Consider the following 21,313-nt stretch of genomic DNA (forward strand, 5'->3'; position numbering starts at 1 on the left):
AACTAGCTCATTAATATAGAAGCTAAATAGTTTAATGCCACCAGATAAACCTCAATTCAGTTCTGGGACTGGAAACAGGTTGTATAAAAGAGAAGGAAGCAAAATGGGAGCAAAACATTATGGAAACTTCATTCTTGACCTCAAGTAATTTTCATGGAAATTGGGAAAGCAAAACTTATTCCTTTCTATATACTGAACAGTCAGTGAACAAATACTTTTTAGTAGAATTCTTAGTCCATTGTAATTGTCAAGCAGAGGTCTAGCTACAAATTTTGTCACTAGAGTTAGGTATGTATTTAAAGTAGAGTTGGCATCTGAAGATATCATGGAAGATATCTTTGCATAAATGAATGTCAAGGAATTTGAGGAACGTTGTAGAACTGAAACCTGAGGCTAGGAAAGTTGCCTTGGCCCTGTCAGAGACAAAAATTGTTTAAATACTTTAAGGCTTAGAATATCTATGAGTTTAGCTGCCTCAGTGTCAAGTTAGGGGAAAATCAGTTTCAGTGGAATTCAAATTGGGTCAGGCTTCTCTAGACAAAGTGGAAAATGCTAAAAGCCATAATGAGGCTAAGGAACTGGATTAGGGGTAAATTTCTTGTCTCTGGAGTGAAGCTGTTGGAGTACAATCTGGCAGATCTGAAGAACACAATGCATATGAACCATCAAGGCAAAGGGAACATACATAAAACTGCTCTAACTTCCCTGTCCTTTTACTTTCATCAAAGCAGCAGCTTTCCCTCACTCCAAATCCTCCACACAGGAGCACCTAAATTCATTTTCACATCCTTGACTGGCTCTCTCACTCTTTCCTGCAGCATACATACAAACCATTTCTCTTGGGTCCACTTTCCTTGGGCTCTTTGGAATGTGACCTTGCCAGGGGAATAACCTAAATAAATGCTTCACTGTAGAAAAACCCATTAGAGTTTTTTTTTTTTTAATCTGTTAAAATATGCATACATGAAACCATATCTTAGTATCTTATCAACCAAGATAAATTCCATGGAGTTCCTTTCCTCAAATTTGATGATTTATGTCTCCCTGGCTCTCCTTTTATTGCAACAATGATGACAAGTTTCCCTGGCCGACTCTTTAAAGAACTTGTGAGTTTCATCACAACTGTTGACTTTCAGTTTAAATCTCAGGGCAGACTGCAGAAATTATTATTGATAAAAACAAATTTAAGGGAATTATGTGTGAATCTAAGCATTCCATGGGATAAAGAGGGCAAGAAGTCAGTATCATTCTCACTTGGATAAACAGGAACCCTGCTTACTCACTTAAGACAGTAGGAGAGGATATACTTTTTCCAAGGGAAGTCTCTCTGAACATTGATTTCATACTACTTGTGACCTTCATATAAATGATTATAAGAATACACGGATCAATGAAAGCATAATCATTATAAATTAAATGCATGGGTCTCTGTAAAATTATGGCATTTTGCTCCCAGAAGGAAATCTTTATCCATGTCATGAAAATAAATTTCAATTTTAGCTTTCCACTGTTATCTAAAGGTTTTACATGTCAAAATTTCGCTTTTTAAAATAAATAAATTTTGGTTTAAGTAGGAGTGAAGGATTGAAGACTTCTGTGAATATATGACAACAAAACCCAGTGAAATTTGGATTTTTATCATTATTAATATTATTGACATGAAGAAATGTGGGTTATATCAGTGCCCACAATTTAGTGACTGGCACTTAGTAAAAGGTCATCAAAAGCAGATTATGTTGAAAATAAATGAAATAAGAGAATGTAACTCTTTTGTGGTGATGACCTTGTGGGACTCTAGAAGCTAGGAAACTACTAGTCTCTTTGCTGCTCTATTTGTCCTTCCTTCTTTGCTTCTTTAAAGTGGGCGTGGTTATAAGATCATGTTTTACATTTATGTGGATGCAATTTATTATTTATTGATAATTTTTCTTTCTTTGGTGGAGAGTTAGGTACTGGATGAAAAAGTAATATTGAATATTATATCATATTATAGGAGATATGATTTAAGATACTCCTGAGTTAAGCACTTACAATTTTATAAAGGGATAACATTTTAACTTGGCTCAACAGTGGCCAGATGTGAACATTAACGTAAAAGCTGGATGTCATATGGGCTCTAGAGTATACCACTGGGGTCAAATTTTGGCTCTAAATATGCTAAACCATAGACAAGTTATTTAACTTCTTGAAGCCTTAATTTACTTATTTGTAAAACTGAATAACACCAGTATCTGCCTTTTGAGGTTGTTGTGACTCTTGCTCCATATAAGCACAAAAAACATGTTCCAAACAATTAGCTATATACCCTCATTCTTTAATTTCCTAGAAAATTCAGAGTTCTTTTGGATTCTCTAGATATTTGTGGCTATTTAGATGTTAATAGACTACAGAAAAGAGGAGAGCCATGCAAAGAAGTGAGAGTCTGGGGACAATGATAATCCCAGGGTTGCTTTATAGATTCTTCATAGCAGGGGATCCCTGGGTGGCTCAGCCTTTCAACTCGGTGGTTCGGCCCAGGGCATGATCCTGGGGTCCTAGGATCAAGTCCCACATCCTGCTTCCTTCATGGAGCCAGCTTCTCCCTCTTCCTGTGTCTCTGCCTCTCACTCTCTGTGTCTCTCATGAATAAATAAATAAAAGAAATCTTAAAAAAAAAGATTCTTCATAGCAGGAGGTACAGAGAAGATTTAAAAGCAGCACAAGTCTTTTGGATCAAAATGAAGGGCTTGGTTTGGACCAGTTGTTGGTCTTTTTAATAAAAGGAACTTCCATGGCAAAGAGCACTCTCTGAATGCCTGCCAAAGTTGAGATAGCACTGACTGCAGAACTCCCTTGAGTAGAAGCAGAAGCGCTTCTTTGTGAGGTGGTCAATGCCTTCCTGACCACCTTTTTTTTTTTTTTTTAATTGCAGTTCTTACCTCCTCCTTTCTATAAAACCCTGCATTCTCAATCCTTCATTCCTTGCTCTGTTTTGTTCCCTTAAACCTTATTTTCTAAACTATTCTATATTTTTCTTAACTGAGTGTTCATTATTTAAAGTCAGTCCTTCACTTGAAGTTACACAGGACAGAGAAATATGTCTGGTATTTTTTTTCTTTTTCTTTTTCTTTTTCTTTTTCTTTTTCTTTTTCTTTTTCTTTTTCTTTTTCTTTTTCTTTTTTTCTTTCTTTCTTTCTTTCTTTCTTTCTTTCTTTCTTTCTTTCTTTCTTTCTTTCTTTCTTTCTTTCTTTCTTCTTTGTTTTTTACCAATATATCTCTAAAGCCTAGAACAGTGCCTTAAATACTTGTTGATCAATGAATGAATGAATGAATGAATGAATGAATGATTCATTGGATGGATGGAACATGGGAAGTGGAACGGTTTGACATGATTTTTCATTTTTTAATTACTTAGACCACTCATGCTTTTGAGACCCACCCTGACAGTAGCTCATTAAGATGAAAGAAGAGGACCAAAGTAAACAAACAGAGAAGGGCAAGAAGCTCGCTCTATCATGCTTTCAGTCTAATTTGAAAGCTGCTGGTTGGATTTACATCTCAGCTTTTCCCTTCCCCAGTCCCTAGGCCTTAGCAGTGTAAAAAGGACTTTGGCAGATCTCTGAATCTCTGTTTGTGGGCAGTACCCAAAGAGATGTACAAGAATCTGTGGGAAGCAGACCTGAGGGCAAATTCCTCTCAGTCACACCTCTTTCTCTGCGTGAGGATTGGCGTAAGGAGTGTTAGTCTTTCTATCTCATTGAACAGAGATGTGTGGGCACCTCTACCGGACAAGTTCAGATACTCAGAGTTCTGTCTTAGCATGCTTTATTCATTGACTCTATCAACCTATCAGTAGGTTTCAACTGAAGTTTCATTTGTGGTAAGTGCTGATGATAAAGCCTAGGATAGTTCATCTAGTTGTTTCCAGAAGATGGGGCATACCCGCCACTGACCAGTGGAAAACCCATAGCTAGGAAACAGTTCTTTATAAGGTATGTGCTTCTAAACTAACCAACACTCTGACTAAATCTTCATCTATCTAGCTAGATGACTAATAAATAAACCACTTATGATAGCCAGAATAGAGCTGTGTAGACAGTAATAATTTAGACACATATTATGAATGCTATTAACCCAAGAGCCATATACAAGCTAGCCCCTGATTATCTCTGCAGCTCTATTTCCTTCTAGTCCCTAAATCACTAGCAGCACACATACACACAGCAGTCTGTCTCTGCCTTTCATTGTTTTAACTTCTGTTTTGAATATCTTCTTTTCCTGTCAGCCTATCAATCCTTGATATTTTTATGACCTAGCTTAATTCCTCAATAGTGCATGGTTTCATTCTGGTAACTCCGGTTTTTCATACCTCACTTTCTTCTGAACAACACTTAGGCCCACATCCCAAAGCCTTAAGCTTAACCGTCTTGCCTGCTCCAGGTTTGTAGAGATGGTGTGATAACTGATAGTACTGTGACGCTGGACAGGTCACAGAGCCTCTCTCAGTTGCTTTTTTTTCTTCTGTATTTCTCCTCCTTGGTGCCAGTTTCCTCCATTTCAGTCCTATACTAGAATAATTGTGCTGAAAAAATAAAAGTGATCATGTCATTCCTTATCTTAAAAAGCTTCTGTTTTCCCTCTGTTGCCTCTGGGATAGAATCCAAACAGTTTTAGCTTAGCAGTCAGGACTCTTCAAAATCTCACGCAAACTTACCTTTTCACTTCCTCCCCACCTATAGCCTGTCTTTTATATTTTGTTCTTTGAAATAAAACTTTCTTCTCTGAAGTTTCTTCTCTCTGTGATATCCTACCCTTATCCACCCATTCCCCATCTTTACCTATTCATCTCTTAGAGCTCTAATTCAAAGGTCGCCTTCTCAATATTTATACTTCTTTGTTCATAGGACTAATTACAATATCTAACAGCACTTAGTCCATAACACTTCATTAATTTATCAGACATTTATTGGACATCTGATATGTCTCAGAGACCAGTGCTGGGTACTGAAGACACTGATATGAAAAATATCTCAAAAAACTCAGGGAACTTTCAGTCTAGTGGAGAAAAATGACAAATAATAAATAATCACAATGCCATCGAGATAAAACCAATGTTATACATATGCATAGAATGCTATAAGCAAATGGAGGAAGACTGTAAACCGATTTTGAATGCAAAATGATGACATTAGGAAAGTTTACATTGATGAAGTGATCATTATTAACATGCCTGTTTCCCAATTCAATAAGGGCAGGTACCATATCTTAATCATTTTGTGTCCCTCATGACTAACAGGGTACCTGAAAACATGGCTTACTGAATGAATAAATGAATGGATTAATTGTAAATAAAGGAGGTTGAGCCAAAGGAGCTTGAAGTAAGTTTCAAAGTCTAAAATCATGAAAGCCATCTTTGTGGAAGTCACTAATATATTACAAAGATATGTTTTAAGCTTTAGAGATTAAAATCAAATAATATTGATTAACAAAAATTAGGCTTCTAGAACACATTTTCCCCTCCACCTTCAAAGAAGGCTTGAAAATAAGGATAGCATGGCTTTAACCCAGTGATGGAGAATTAAAAGGCAGAACAGATCCAGGGGGCTTGGAAGTAACTTGATAAAAAAAAAAAAAAAAAAAAAAGTAAAGGAAAGAGAAAGGAAAAAAGACATCAGTCTTGTGAAACTTATTAAATTCTTCTCTAATTCTTTTAAGGACATAGGGTGACATCAAACCTTGGGATTATATAATCCTAACTTTCAAGTTATAGAAATACGGGAGTAGAGCATTACCACAAGGAAATACAGACAAATCCAAAAGGTAGGACATTGTATAAATCAACTTACATCATTTCATCTGAAAGTCAATTTCATAAAAACAAAACCACACTAAAATGGCGTGAGACTTTTCTAAGAGATTAAATTCTAGTCAAAGGAAATTTAGAGACAACTGGAGCAGTTTGAATATTGATGAGATAGAAGAGGATACTAAGGAATTACAGTTAATGTTTTAGTTAGGTGTGCTTATGTTGTTTATGTAGGAGAATGTTCTTACTTTTAGGAAATACCAGCAGAGTACATTAGGATAAAATGTTAAGATGAATTTACTTCCAGATGTATTCAGAAGAGACAGAAAGAGACAGAGGAAAATAAAAACAGATAAACAAGTTTTCCAAAATGTGAACTATTGTATCTAACGGTGACTGAACTAATTTATCATTTCATTGATATATATATGAAAATTTGTCATAATTAAAATATGAGGCAAAAAGAAAAAATAATAAAGGGAATTTTTAATAAAAAAAAAAGAAGAAGAAAGAAAGAAAGTTAAAAAAAAAGAAAAGAAAAGGAAAGGAAACCAAATAGCCCACAGCCCCAGACTAATCCACTGAACTTTAGAGCATAGTAACTCTGGTAGCCAAAGTTCAAACCTCTGGGGCTCCTTCTGGCACTAAGTCAAAATGACAGTTTTGTGGTAGGGACTACATTGAGAAAGTTCTGTGGAATTTCAAGGACATAAACTGTGAAGCCTGAATTACAAATATATATCTCTGATTCTGTAGGCTAAGGCTAACAAGGGAGACTTCAAGTATGTATGTGCTTTTTATACAAATTGCATGTCAGATATATTTATTATACAATATTTTCTATTAGTTAAACTTGCTAATACAACTTTGTGAAAGAGTGTTTATCCTAAAGTTAAAAAATTCCTAGGAGTCCTGAAAAATTAGGGAGGCAAGATAAAGCAGCCAGCAGTATTCATGAAAACACAATTACCTTGAAAAAGTTATAGAAATATGTTTGAAAGTGATTTAATCTGTGCTCCCAGAACCTAAGCAAAATTAAGTACACTTAATGGGAATTAAGCGATGGGCCCTAATATTCTTTTTCTATGTTCTTTCATTTGTTTGTTGTTTTCCCCTAAGAAGGCTAATTGCCTTCTAAGGCAATTGGTTAATCACCCTCGTGATTTCTTATCCTGGAAATGAAGAGTTATGGGTATGAACTTCCCATTGCTCCCTGTTGCATGCTAGAGGATGCTCCACCCTGGAATACTCCATTTGAGTCTAGGATGGCTTTGCTAAAATGAATTTGGAAACTTCACTCTCACGGGAAGCCATCCAGACTCACTGTTCGCTAGACATATCCTCCAGAACTGAGACTTATTTGGTCTGCCCAGTTTAGTCAATGTTCCAGCTAGTTAGAGAACATATATTCCATCTGGAAAAAATTACCATGAACGCTTTCCTCACACCAAAAATACATGTGGTCCCTTATTAGCATTCTGTCTTGAGAAAATGTAAGATCAATACATACTTTTGAAATTTGAATGTTCAGGCAAGAGATTAATGCCCCCACAAGCTAATCCAGGAATTAAATCAGGAAGTTAATTCTCTCCCTTGCAAGTTAACCCTCCTTTCATTTCAAACTTATTATCAGGGTCAAAGTGTTTGGGGTTCTGTATCATAGAAAAGTTAAATACATGAGCTTCTGATATCCAGGGATGTTTGTCTCTTAAGACTCTTCTGGCCCCAAATTTTGTATCTAGTTGACAGTATGGTTGCTGTATATTTCAAACAGTTTATTTATCCTTAGTCCCTAGAATAGGGGACAGACCCTATGAAAAAAAGTGTGTCCAGCACACTTACACAGGTTGTTACATTGGTTTTCAGTCTGGCCTTGCCATTTGTCTCTGACAGCCAGCTCCCTAATTTGAAATCTGAGAGCTGGCCAGACTTCTAAGAACTTCCCTGGGGCTCAAGGCAGGGAAAATAATATTCCTAATTTGCAAATGGCTTCATTTGATTGCACAGTGGCTAAGAATTACTGGCACCATAGGGGCTCTTCAGCTTTGCTACGATCAGAAAGGAAAAGATGAATAACCACGTCAAAGTCCCTGAAGGTTGGTCCTCCACGTAAAACTCAAAGATGTTTTCATTGAGCTTTACCCAATACCAATCCACTACTCTTGAGCAGCTCATTTTCATGGCTTTCTTAAATTCCTTTATTCTCCTTTCCTGCTTCCAGGGGGATAGACTGAGTTTTCTTCTACTACTTTAAATGCTGTATATTCTACTTCTTTCTTATAAAATCCAAACTTATGTTTATAACCCCTTTTTGGTTGCCTAATGATATCAATACTTTTATCTTGCCTTAAAAAAACACTTTACTATGTGTTGTCTCCATAGTCATGCATACATGTTTAAATTTGAGTTCTGGGTTAGATACTTCTCTGTTTTTATTTGGTTCTAGCTTTTTAAAAAAGGGAATAAACTTCACTAAGATATTTGCCATTCTTATATTCTTATCTCTTATAGCAGCTCCTGGGTGTGTTTCTCTTATTTAGAACTTTCTCCAAGAGTATAGTCAATATAATATCTCTATGAGGCATACCTGAGGCTATGTATGCCTAAGACTATTTACTTAAGCCATTTTTTTGAATGAAAATGTAACTGGATACAAAATTCTTAGTTCAGAGGCTTTTTCCCTCAATATGTCAAAAATAGAATTTTGTTATCTCTTTGCATCCACTACTCCTGTTGAGAATTCTGACCATATCCTTAGGAAGGAATTCATGTTCTTTTCTTGACCATGATACATCCAAGGGCTCCTTGTCTCCTCAAATGGATTGGGCTGCCAGTATGATCCATGTTATTAGTTACTTAGCCAAAGCTTTGCTCTCACACAAATCCCTCCACATATGTTAAATGCCTATTTTGGCAGCTAAATACTCTGGTGAGCCCTTAGTGTTTAAGCTTGTCAAAATAAGCTCAAGTGAGAGAAATTGATGGGCAGAGTTTGCTAATATAATGTCAGAAAGCAGCAAATGGTTCACATCCAAATCACAGTCATAACATCTAAAACACTTGACTTCTATTTCAATTTTCTCCCTGAAGCCAATCTCAAGAAGCAGGCTGTAGTGATACATAAGAGACACAACTAATTTTCAAAAAGTTTTGTTTTCTTTCCTGTAAAATCATATGAACTTTGAATAAGGAATGTGGATGTTGTGACGCAAGTCAATGACTACTGTCAACAACTTCAATAGTAGGAAGCCCTAGCAATATAATCAAAATACTCTTCATTCATTCATTTACTTTTTTATTCATTCTATATGCTCATTAAAAGCATTCTTGAGTCCTTGCTACATGTCAAGCTCTGTGTTGACCATGTATCAGGCATATGAATGAGCAATTGCCCATGTGGAGCTAACCAAACGGTGGAAGAAATAGGTATCAGTTCAAGAGTGTCCCAGACAAATGCAAGATCACACATAAGAGGAGAGACGACTGAAGGAGCAATTATTGTGCTCTTCAAATATATTAAAGGAATGTGATATGGTCAGGTTGCCTTGTGGAAATGAAGACTATCTGAGATTTGAAGGATGACCAGGAGCTAAAAACACAAAGATGAAGAGGGAAGAGTGTTTCAGGCAGAGGGAACAGCATGTGAAAAGAATGTGGCTGGCAGGTTGGCTGAGAGTCCAATGGAAGCCAAAGTGGCCAAAGCACAGAATTCACCAGGCAACATCATGTGATACAAAGATGGGGAAATGGGTTGGATTCACAATGTATGTGACTTCCTTTTTTTTTTTTTTTTTAAGATTTTACTTATTTATTCATGAGACACACACACAGAGAGAGAGAAAGAGAGAAAGAAAGAGAGAGAGAGAGAGAGAGAGAGAGGCAGGGACATAGGCAAAGGGAAAAGCAGGCACCATGCAGGAAACCCAACGTAGGACTTGATCCCAGGACTCCAGGATCACGCCCTGAGCCAAAGTCAGACGCTCAACAGCTGAGCCAGCCAGGCAGGCATCCCTGTGTGTGACGTCCTAAGCCTTGTTGGGGATTTCCATCTTTAGCCTGGGAGCAAGGGAAAGCTTAGAAGTCTCTAAGCCTGGGTATGGAGGTGGTATGATCATGTTGCATGTGGAAAATTTTCCTTTGGCCAGAACGTGAGGGTGTATTACTGTGGAAAAGGATCATGAACTGTAGCAGCTGAATAACACTTCCAGGAATTGGAAATGTGTAATTGTGTGTCTAAGTAGAAGCAAAGCTTTCTCACATGTGTCCATTTAGCCTGCTTTGGAATATTACCTCCAATGTGCAAGAGTACAGAGACAAATTCCTTTCCCTACTTCTGTTATACAATTTTGGAAATTTGTAATTATACTGACTTCTAGAATAGATCAATCATTCCACTATTATGTATACAGAGATATGAGCAGGTCTTTTTAAACAGGTTTCCTGCGGTTGATCATCTGAAAACTGATGGCATTGTTTCTCGTGATTCCCTGATGCAGTGTAAACAGTTGCACAGTGCATCAGAATTATCTGGAGGACTAGTGGAAACACACTACTGGGCCCCACTCTCAGTTTATGATTCAGTTTCTAGGATGAGGGACCAATAATTTGCCTTTTCAATGAGATCTCAGGTGATGCTGATGATCCTAATCCAGGAATCACGTTTTGAGAACCACTACCCCAGTGCATCAGACCCACCTATGGCTGCACATTAAAATCACCTGGGGAGTTTTAACAATAACAGCTTAGGGGTCCCTCAGACCAAATAAGTCAGAATATCCAAAATGATGGTGACATCTACACATTCGACTGAGAAACACTGATCTGGTGCCTTAGATATTTAATATTAAGCCTGAAGTTGCATTACTTTGTCTCTCTTTTCCCTTTATTTCCAAACAACTCATTAAGGCCCAACCATAAAGAAATTAGGAGCTTTTCAAGAGAAATAATTTTGAGATACATACTATTTATAGAATATTTATCTTTCTTTTCTGTATGTGCAACTGTTTACACATTTATTTACAAAATAGGATCATGCTATTCATAGTATTTTTTAATACATGTTTTAAAATATTTTGTTCGTTTATTTGAGAGAGAGAGGGAGAAAGCATGAGCTGGGCTCAGGGCAAAGGGAGAGGGAGAAGCAGACTTCCCACTGAGCAGGAAGCCCAACATGGGTCTTGATACCAGGACCCTGAGATCATGACCTGAGCCAAAGACAAATGCTTAACTGACTGAGCCACCTCATTGCCCCTTTAATATGTTTTTAAATATGTTTTTCCTGCTCATTAATATACCTTGAACAGATGCTCACATTTTCATATTAATGAATATATTTTTAAAAACTTTTAATGCTGATGTATTATCTCATTGTGTGAAAAGCAGTTCTAATGATATCTTTAAAAATTCCTAGAATAAGAATTACTGGATAAATGAAATTCATGTTTTAAGATTTTCAGTACATATTACCAAATTGTATACAAAATGTATACAAATTTATACTCTCATATATGAGTCTCCACTTCCTCATACTTTAACCAACCTTTATAATTATTATTAAATCCATTTTCTAATTCAATACTTGAAAAATTATATTATTAAAAAAATTTTAAGTTTATCTGAGTTTACCTTTAAAGGCCTACTAGTCAACATCCACTTTTTTCTCAATCAGCGTGGTTAATGAAAACTTATATGCTACATGTGAACATCACTTGGATCTTTAAATTACCACTTTTGTGCACATCTTGTGACACTGGGGGGTATTGAAGCCCAGATAATCTTTTAGTTGTCTATATCATTTTCCTATCTTCTACCATCAGAATGAAAGTCTTGAAATGCCTGGTCCCCAAAAGATATTATCATCTAGATGTGTGTGTGTGTGTGTGTGTGTGTGTGTGTGTTTTCGGTTATGACTCATGTCTTTGGAGATGAATAGCTCTAGCTTCAGTAACCTAGGTGCTGATGAAACCTATTACATAATTTCCTATAGTGTGGATTGCGGTCAGCAGGGCAGGATTTCTCCTCTATTCCCTGCTTCAACTTCTTCCCACAAAATGCAGAGCTTTCTCCCTACCATTCTAGATGCTCCCACAACCAGATTCCACCTCCTTTGAATTTGTACCTGTTATGGGGGGGGGGGGGGAACACTTCCCTTCCTACATGGCCTTGGTATGCCCAAGAGAGAATACCTCTGTTGCTACATCACACCGTTAAGGACCATGTAAGCAAGCTTCACGTAGCCCAGAGGGTGTTCTTTGGCAGATGTAGCTCTGGAAGTTGGCTTGGCTTCAAAAGAAAGAGGGCTTGGTCTATGCTGCATAATTAGTAATTTCTAAATCAATACAAAGGGAAAGCCTCTCACAGGGGCAAGCTGCATTACAGCCTCAGAACAAGCTGAATGACTCATTTGGGTGTATGACATTATCTTGAACATTCTTGCATGTGTTAACTTTATACCAGCTCAATTAAAAGCATTTAAATGATGGCATTTAAGCCAAAAACCACGTATATAATATATTATATATATAATATTTTCATACATGAAGAAACTATCAGGTTGGAATAATCCAGAATTTGCATTGGCACAGCCCTTGTCTTCTATCTGAAATATGCCTTCTCAACTCAAATGGTGCTTCTTTTCATAAAATATAAGGGAGGAGTTGGTCACAATTTCCCATTTCCACATGGAACCCATGTTTCAGCATCTTTGATTCTTAGGAAATCACTCTGTAATTACCACAAATCTATTTTTCTGTAGTTTATCTCCTGGCTGTCACACCACCATGATTGAAAGAGTCAATCAAAATTACATGCAGACATCTAGAAAAGTGATCAACATCATAGGCACATACCCATACTCTAATCTACAGGAAAGCATCATGACTCATCGGCTCCTGTGGAAGAAATTTGGACTGGATAATCTTTCAATCCTTCCTACTTTAAGGTCTTGTGTCTTTAGACCTTCATGTTAATGTTGTGGGAAGAAATGAAAAAGTTGTCCCTACTCCATTTTCCCAAATCTTCTAAAAACCATTCTGTATTGATGTCTGTCTTACATACAATGAAGTGCACAGATCTTAACCATTCAGTGTTTAAGCATGACCCTGACCAAAATTAGAATATTACTAGTCCTCAAGAGATGCTCCTTTATATTCCTTTTTAGTCTCTATCTTCTCAAAGGCAATATCGATTTTATACTCAAACACCATAGACTAATTTTGCTCATTTTTAAGTGTTATATAATAATGGAATGATGAAGTATACATTCTTGTGTGTCTAGCTTTTTTCATGCAATATTATCTCTGTGAGATTAATCTATATTGTTAAGAGTAGCAGTAGTTAGTTGTTCTTCATTTCTAATATTCCATTGTACAAACATACAACAGCTTATTTGTCCATTCTATGGATGGATATTTGGGTGGTTTCCAATTTTTTTACTGTCACGAATAAAAAACTATGAATATTCTTATATATGTTTTATTGCACATAAGCATGCATTTCTATTGGGTATATACAGCCAGGAGGGGAATTGTTATGTCATAGGGTCATATAGCTCAGAAGATACATATTTTCCAAAGTAGATTTACCAATTTACATAGCCACCAAAAATGTAAATTTCTATACTCTCACCAACAGTGGGTGGTGTTGTCCTTTCAATTTAATCCAATCTGATGTGATGTATCTCATTATGGGGTATATCTGCATTTTCTTGAAAACTAGTAGCTAAGGCTTTCACCTTTCTTTCTTTTTCTTTGTTTCTTTGTTTCTTTCTTTCTTTATCATAACGGCCTTTATCATATATTAAATTTCCTTATACATTTATTCTTTTTTTTGAAATTTGTATCCCATTAATCTCAGCCTATTTGTGAATGAATATAATGCTATTTTAGTTTCTACTTTGTTCTATATGCCCCATGCTGTACTTTTCATCTCTATGACTTATTAGTTTCTACGTCTTAATCCTCTTCACCTATTTTGCCCATGCCCCCCACCTCCTCTTAGGCAACCACCAGTTCTCTGTATTTAAGAATCTGTTTGTTTTTGTTTATTTTGTTTTTTAGATTCCACATATCATATGATATTTGTCTTTCTCTATCTGACTTTGCATAATATGTTTTAGTCCATCCATGTTGTCACAAATGGGAGGATTTCATTCCTTTTTATGGATGAGTAATATTCCATTGTGTATGTGTGTGTGTGTGTGTGTGTGTGTGTGTGTATAAAAACACATATTCATTCATTTATCAATGGACACTTGGATTATATCCTATATATGCACAAGATATATTCACCCCTATGTTTACTGCAGCATTACAACTGCCAAGATATGGAAGAAGCCCAAGTGTCCTATTACTGCTTACATAACTCTAATCAGGCTTTTACATACATCAGTCCAGTGGAACTGATGTTGTCAAGTAACAAATGGCCTCCATGTTGGCAAATCACTTCTTAGTTCTTATCTCATCCTCTTGATCTCAAAACCACACATCCCTTGTTTTCTTCCTACATTCTTTCTCTGTCTTTTATGTCAGAACAAATGCCCTGTTGAATTCAACTGTTCCCCTGACTCCAACCTCCTTATTTCCTTCTCCTACTTTGTTTCTCTATATTGATTATAACCATTTATAGTAGTATATGATACGCCAATATTTATTGTTTCACTCCCACTACAGTAAGAGATGAAAACTCCATGAAGCCAGGATTTTTGTCTCTTTTGTTCCCTGATATATTTCCTACACCTAGAACTGTCCCTGTTGTATAGCAAGAACTCAATAAATGATGAATAATTGAGTGATTGAATGAATGCAACAATAGGAGAAAAATGGCCAGAGTAGTGGGAAAATATATTCTGCCAAGAAATATTTAATGAATGACTACTACAGACATAGCCCTACTTGGACCTAGCACTCTAAACTTTATATGACTTGCAAACACCAGAGTTCACATTTTAAAGGCAGGTGCCCTTTATTTTATGAGTACCACATATGTAGGTAGAGAGGAAATCAAATCTTTGAAAACATTTGGCTTTGGGGATGGAGAGGCCAACTGCCTACAGAGCAACATGCCTAAGTTTTATTGTGACTACTGTGACACATACCTCACACATGACTCTCCATCTGTGAGAAAGACACACTGCAGTGGTAGGAAACACAAAGAGAATGTGAAAGACTACTATCAGAAATGGATGGAAGAGCAAGCTCAGAGCCTGATCGACAAAACAACCACTGCATTTCAACAAGGAAAGATACCTCCTACTCCATTCTCTGCTCCTCCTCCTGCAGGGACAATGATCCCACCTCCCCCCAGTCTCCTGGGTCCTCCTTGCCCTGGTATGATGCCAGTGATGGGCCCTCCTCCTCCTGGGATGATGCCAGTGGGACCTGCTCCTGGAATGAAGCCACCTATGGGAGGCCATATGCCAATGATGCCTGGGCCCCCAATGATGAGACCTCCTGCTCGTCCCATGATGGTGCCCACTTGGCCAGGAATGACTCGACCAGACAGATAAGGAGAAACAGGAACCTCTTTATATTTATTTTATATTACTTGTTCTACTTCACCAGGAGATCATGGTGCTGTGACTCTGGGTGTTTTCTAACAGCATGACAAGGAAGATTTGCTTCCCCTTCCTATCAAAGAGAGAATAGTTTTTGCAGGGGAGTAGTGGGACAAAAAGAAAAGGCAATTTTCATTTGTATTGTGAAAATAAAATTGTCAACTGTTTTAGTTATATATAAAAAAAACATTTAGCTTTGTTTTTTTGTGGCAAGTGTCAAGATTTCTTAAAAGAAAGCATCCAAAATAATTTTGTAATCAGCTTACACTGTAATCTAAACAGAGGAAGGATGTGGTTTGGCACAAATCACTTCATCCACTTCTACCAGGAGCTTCCTCAGAACTCTACAACTGTTGAAATAGTAGCTAAGGTGTATCAGCTACCAATCTGGACTAAACTCTAGGTTACATAACAAAGGTAGTTAGTAAGCTTTCACTAAAATCTCTGTGTCCAGAGAAGACATTCAAACTGAAAATTAGCACAAGAAAAGGGCAAAGTCAACAAGCTTGGTAGTTTCTGTCACAAAACAAAAATCTCTGGGCTTTGGCCCAGGGAAGAGCAAGGGAGTAGACAATAGGTGAGAGATGTGGGTTCACGGGAGGTCAAAAACAAGGTGGAAGGCACACAGAATTTGTAAGCTTGGTAGTACTTAGTATGCATTTTACATTCTGGGATCTACAGCCTGGATCTCTTAAAGGTATTTGTGGTATCAGGTGCCATGTCAGCTGGATGCTACTCACAGAAGTGTATTTCTAAATTTTCAAGTTTTAGCAGCCTAAATTTGAAGACCAAGAACAGAGTAAGTAATATGGAAGGCTTTGCTGTAAGAATTGGAGACTATATCCAAAATACGCTGAGTTTCTTCCTCAGATTCCTGGCCACTGGACAAATTTTACAAAGGTGGTAGATAGCTGGTAGCCCAAGTCCTCTTCCTCTAAAAGTACAAGAAGACATTTGGGGTAATAAACCACTACATGACTATTTCTATTCTTGGGTTACTGACTACATTTTCCCCTATATGATGGATGGATATATGTCCTGTTTTAATTCTTCCTTCTAGGTTATAATTATAAGGAGTATAGTGGCTATAGGTTACTTATCTCTAAATCTTTTCTTCTACCAGAATAAAGGCTATAGTTTACTCATCTCTAAATCATCTCCCTACCACTACCTCTACCTACTCCAGTGTCTTGAACATGGCAGGAACTCAATAAATACAGTTGAATTGAATGGAGCTTCCCTCAAATGTATGAGAAGTCAAATTACCTTTATGGCATACTGAAACTCTCCTATAGTGTGATTTTCTCCCTTCTACACACCGGACCAAACTGGTTTGCCCACACTTCCTGCCTGGGTAACTAGAGGTAAACTTTTTGCTGATGTTAAGTATTTGTCATAACCTCATAAGAGATAAGATCCTTGCATTTGCAATCCCCACAAGATTAATGAAAATAAATTAATAATAATAAACATGGGTTTTTTGATGATTGATAAATGAATTTGGAAATACTTGAGTAGTAAACATGGCCAGAGTATGTTCTGCGAACCTCAAACATCTCTCTACAAACATGAACAGTATTCTGCTTTGAAAACAACCATGAGGATACATTGTGGTATTTGGTAATGGTTCACTACATTTGGCTGAGATTAGTCAATTCCTTCCAAAGTCACCGAGGAGAGAACAATGGTAGGTCACCATGCAATGTAGCTGAACCAGAGCTATTAATTCCTCAGTCATTTCTCAGCTGTGAGTCAGTAGTACTGAGTTCATGGCCTGTTCAAGGAGAGAGCATTGGGTAAAACCCTGGAGTGTGACTTTACTGTTGTCATTTTCAGCTCCCAGCAATACTTACCAACATATGTGATGTCAGATACTGTCCAGTGGAATATGGTTTCCTATCTACTTATAATCTCTCTTCTTCCTTAAAGACAATTCCATTTCTTTTTTAAATGCCTACATACCTGTATTTTATCAAGGGCATTTGGTAAGAAGAGAGTGGTGAAGAAGGAGGAATAGACAGAAAGGAAGCTTAGATATTAAGAAGATTCTATAAAATAACGGAGTCTCACCTGGTCAGGAAATGATTGAAAACAATTATGTGGAATGATTTTGCCTTTCTTTGGAATTTCAACAACTGAGGCTTTTTCTTACATAGGTTGCTGGGAATTTTTTTCCTGTCATATAGAATAAGCAAAACCATCTTTATTAAACTCTAAGGATGAACACAGAGATGGTTAACTTTATGTGTCAACATGAATAGGTCACAGTATCTAGATATTTGGTCAGACACCATTCTAGGTGTCCTTGTGAGCCTGTTTTAGATGATATTAGTATTTAAATCAGTAGACTTTAAGTAAAGCAGAGTATGGATTACCTTCCATAAGGTGGATAGGCCTTATCAAATCAGTTGAAGTCCTTGAGAGAAAAAGACGGACCTCTCCCAAAACAGGACTGCCTTTTGACATGAGCTGCAACATCAACTCTTCCCTGGGTCTCCAGCCTAGTGGCCTACCCTGCTAGCCTCTATAATCAAACTTGCTAGCCTCTGAAATTACATGTACCAATTTCATAAAATAAATTTTTCAGATAGATAAAGATTATAGACATATATAGATACACACACGTATTTTATTAGTTCTGTTTCTTTAGAGAATAATGACCAATACAAATACATACCCAAATGTTAGCATTGGGCTTCTTAGGGCCAACAATACAGGTATTCAATATGAATCAAAGACTGAATAAACTTCAGGTTGCTCAGAAGCCATTACCTTGATTCTAAAAGGAAATGCTAGTCTGTTGAGTATTATTTCCTAAAATGACACTTTCCCTGGGGAAACTTCTGAGCACTCACTGCTCCAGTTGATAGTGGGAAGTCACTTATAGCGATCTCTGATCCTAGACCCCTTTCTGTATATGGCTCTCCTCTCTCATCTGATTTTTGAGATACTTTTTGCATTCAGCTTCTTCAATGTGGACATTCTGTTCCACATGACCTATGTTTTCAATCAAGATATTAAACAAATACCAAAGAAAATTTTTAAAAAGTTATGTAGGAAGGGTGTTTGTTTTTCCTGTTTACATTTCTCCAAAGAAATCAATCCATCTGCTTGATAATGAGTATCTGTCTACTTGTGTCAGAAGCAGCTGCTATTTTCTTGTAAAATCTGTTAGGTGAACAATTTATTTCCCTTTTCTAGAATTTTAAACTACTGAAAAGTCACTTTTCTTTGCTTGGCTACCAAAATGAGAAAACAGATGCAATTTACATGAAACAAAGCATAAAGTTACATTCTACTAGGAGTTTTTTTTCAAACCTTCAAATGAACTGTGAACTAGGAACATGCCACAGCATTTTTGAGGCTGTTTCTGCCTGATAACAAAATATTCTATTAACTCAATTTAAATTCTATTAACTTGATTTAAATTTAGGCTGTATTGCTATGTTTAGTCTATCTTGTTATGTTTAGTCTTGGCAATGATCACCAAAAAGTATGATTGTGTTTACACTGAACTAACTGATTTGCCTGGAAATTGTGTTGTTTTGTGTATGTGGCAAATTTATGAAATAATTTTGCACTTCGTTTCATGTTTTACTTTCATAATTGAGGTTCTATTGCTCAATAATTTTAATGATATCAATAATACTTAAATAGTGGTTCTTTGAGCCTGTTTGTCTGTATTCCTTCCTTCTTTTTTGTTTTTTTCTTTTCTTTTGGAATTGACAAGGAACTAGAGTTTGAAGAAGAGTCTCGTAGCAGGCCAGAATATATAAAATTCAATCCTGAACAGCCTCTTCCAAAAAGAACATTCTGTGATTCCATTCTGTGTTCCTACCTGGTTCCATGTCTCTAGATAGATAGATAGATAGATACAGATACATAGATTGAGTTTATCATACTCCTCAGAATGTGCACTATTGTTATAGTTCCATATAGTCTCTTGCTTAATTTCTTTCATTCTTTCATTCTTCTTTCCTTACCACTCCTTGTCTCCACCTCCACACACCACATCAAGTATTCTAATGTGTTTAACTGTATTCTTTTGTGTTTGTTCTTACAAAATATGCATTTTATGTGCATTAATTTTAAATTTCTGCAAATGAGATCATATATAGATTTCACTCCTGTTTCTATCTTTTGTTGTTAAAAATTCATCCATAAATATTTAGCATTCATTTATGGAACTGTGGACATATGTGGTCTATTATTTCTCTCACTACATAGTCCTTTATGTAGGACTTCACTTTTAAACTATCTTTTTTGGTAGGACTGGACACTAGGATTGCCTCTAATTTTCAGCACTGAAAACAAGACTATGATGAGTTTCCTTGAAAAATGTTCTATTATGGAACTGTATAAGAATGTCTTTGGATAGGTTATTCAGAAATATATGATTACTGGGTCATAAAGTATGGGGATATAAGTTTTGCTAAAGAGTTCTCTATCAGTTTTTACTCTCCAGGAAAGATATCCACTTATCTCCATCAACATTTGGCAATTAACAGCTTTCTCTAATTTTTTTTTCAGTTAAACAAGTGTAAAATAATGTATTATTGTTGATTAATTTGCATTTTCTCTGATTACTAGTGTATTTGAATAGCTTTTTTTTTTTTTCTTTTTCTTTTTTAGAGAGGGCATGGGAGGATGGGCAGAAGAAGAGGGAGACACAGGGAATCTCAAGTAGGCTCCACTCCCAGCACTGAGCTCAACACAGGGCAGGGATCCATCTCACAAACCTGAGATTGCAATTTGAGCCAAAATCAGAGTTGGACACTTAACTGACTGAGTCACCCAGACACCCCTTGAGCAGCTTTTCATGTGCTTGTTAGCCTTTGGGTTTCCTCTTTGTAAATTACCCAATCATGTGCTTAGCCCATCTTTTGATTGAAGATTCCTGTCTTGTTGATTTTCATATGTTGCTTATATATAATATTAGTCTTTTGTGGTTTTAGATATTTAAACATCTCCTGGTATGTAACCTGTCAACTTTATATATGCTAATTTCTGATAACTTGTCTTGTTATTAGAGACAGAAAACATGAGCATTTTTCATTTGGTTATTAGTGATGAAGAAATGTGCAAAGTAATCTTAAATACAGCAAACACATTGAACTCTTAATAGCTCAAAGAATTGGTCTGAACCTCTGTTGGCTTCTCTAGATAAATAATTATATCTGGTGATTTTTATCTCTTTTCTTCCAATCCTTGAATTTACTTCTTTTTCTTTCCAAGTAACATTCATCAGCATATCTAGTACTATGTGAAATAGTAAGTGTATCCTTATATTATTCCCTGTCTTTAAAAGAATGCATCTTAGTTTTCTTCATTAACCACAATATATGTTCTAGGTTTTTTGTGTGTAACTTTTATGTAAGGAATTTCCTGGCTATTCCTAGTTTTCTCGTGGTTTTTTGTTTTGTTTCGTTTTGTTTTGTTTCTCTCAGTGTAAATAAGTGCTGAATCATCCTCACGTGCTTTTGGAGTCTAACTACCCCAAGTTCATAAAATGTGTTGGGCAATACTACTCTTATCCTGTTATCTGGGACAGCATAAGTAAGTTATAATTAAATGGGGAATCAGGGTTCTTTTTTAAGATAGACATTCTGCACTCCCAGGAAAGACATAGACTACTACATTCCCAGTTAGAAAATATTTGTCTTGTTCAAACTCAGTAATGGTTCTGTTTGGTGTCTTCTACCTTGGTAGGAGGATGCCTGGTCTTTTTAGCTATGGCTTTGAACCAAGAGGACTCTTAACTAAAGGAGGAATTTGCTTCTACTTTTCAAACTCAGTTTCAGTTCTCAATGAGCAGAAGCAATAGAGAGGGATTCTAAAGCTATCTCTTATGACATAATTATTTTTGCTTCTTTGTTGTCCATGAACTTAATTACCCTAAGGACCAAAGGTAAGAGGAAGAGATGAGCATGTAAGGAAAAACATTGTGTTAAATTGCACCTGGCAAAATGCCATCA

General features: G+C 36.5%; 1 protein-coding gene across 1 annotated transcript; it reads left to right on the forward strand.

Annotated features, from left to right (window-relative positions):
- Positions 1 to 14,843: 14,843 nt before the first annotated feature.
- Positions 14,844 to 15,290, forward strand: LOC121484331 (U1 small nuclear ribonucleoprotein C-like). Its single transcript, XM_041743478.1, has one exon. The coding sequence runs from the start codon at positions 14,844 to 14,846 to the stop codon at positions 15,288 to 15,290; it is 447 nt and encodes a 148-aa protein (XP_041599412.1).
- Positions 15,291 to 21,313: the final 6,023 nt, after the last annotated feature.

The sequence above is a fragment of the Vulpes lagopus genome, chromosome 1 (assembly GCF_018345385.1).
Source record: "Vulpes lagopus strain Blue_001 chromosome 1, ASM1834538v1, whole genome shotgun sequence".
In the NCBI taxonomy this organism is placed as follows: domain Eukaryota; kingdom Metazoa; phylum Chordata; class Mammalia; order Carnivora; family Canidae; genus Vulpes; species Vulpes lagopus.

Excerpts from the sequence above, each read along its gene's own strand:
- LOC121484331 (XM_041743478.1), top strand. The coding sequence starts at position 14,844 with ATGCCTAAGTTTTATTGTGACTACTGTGACACATACCTCACACATGAC.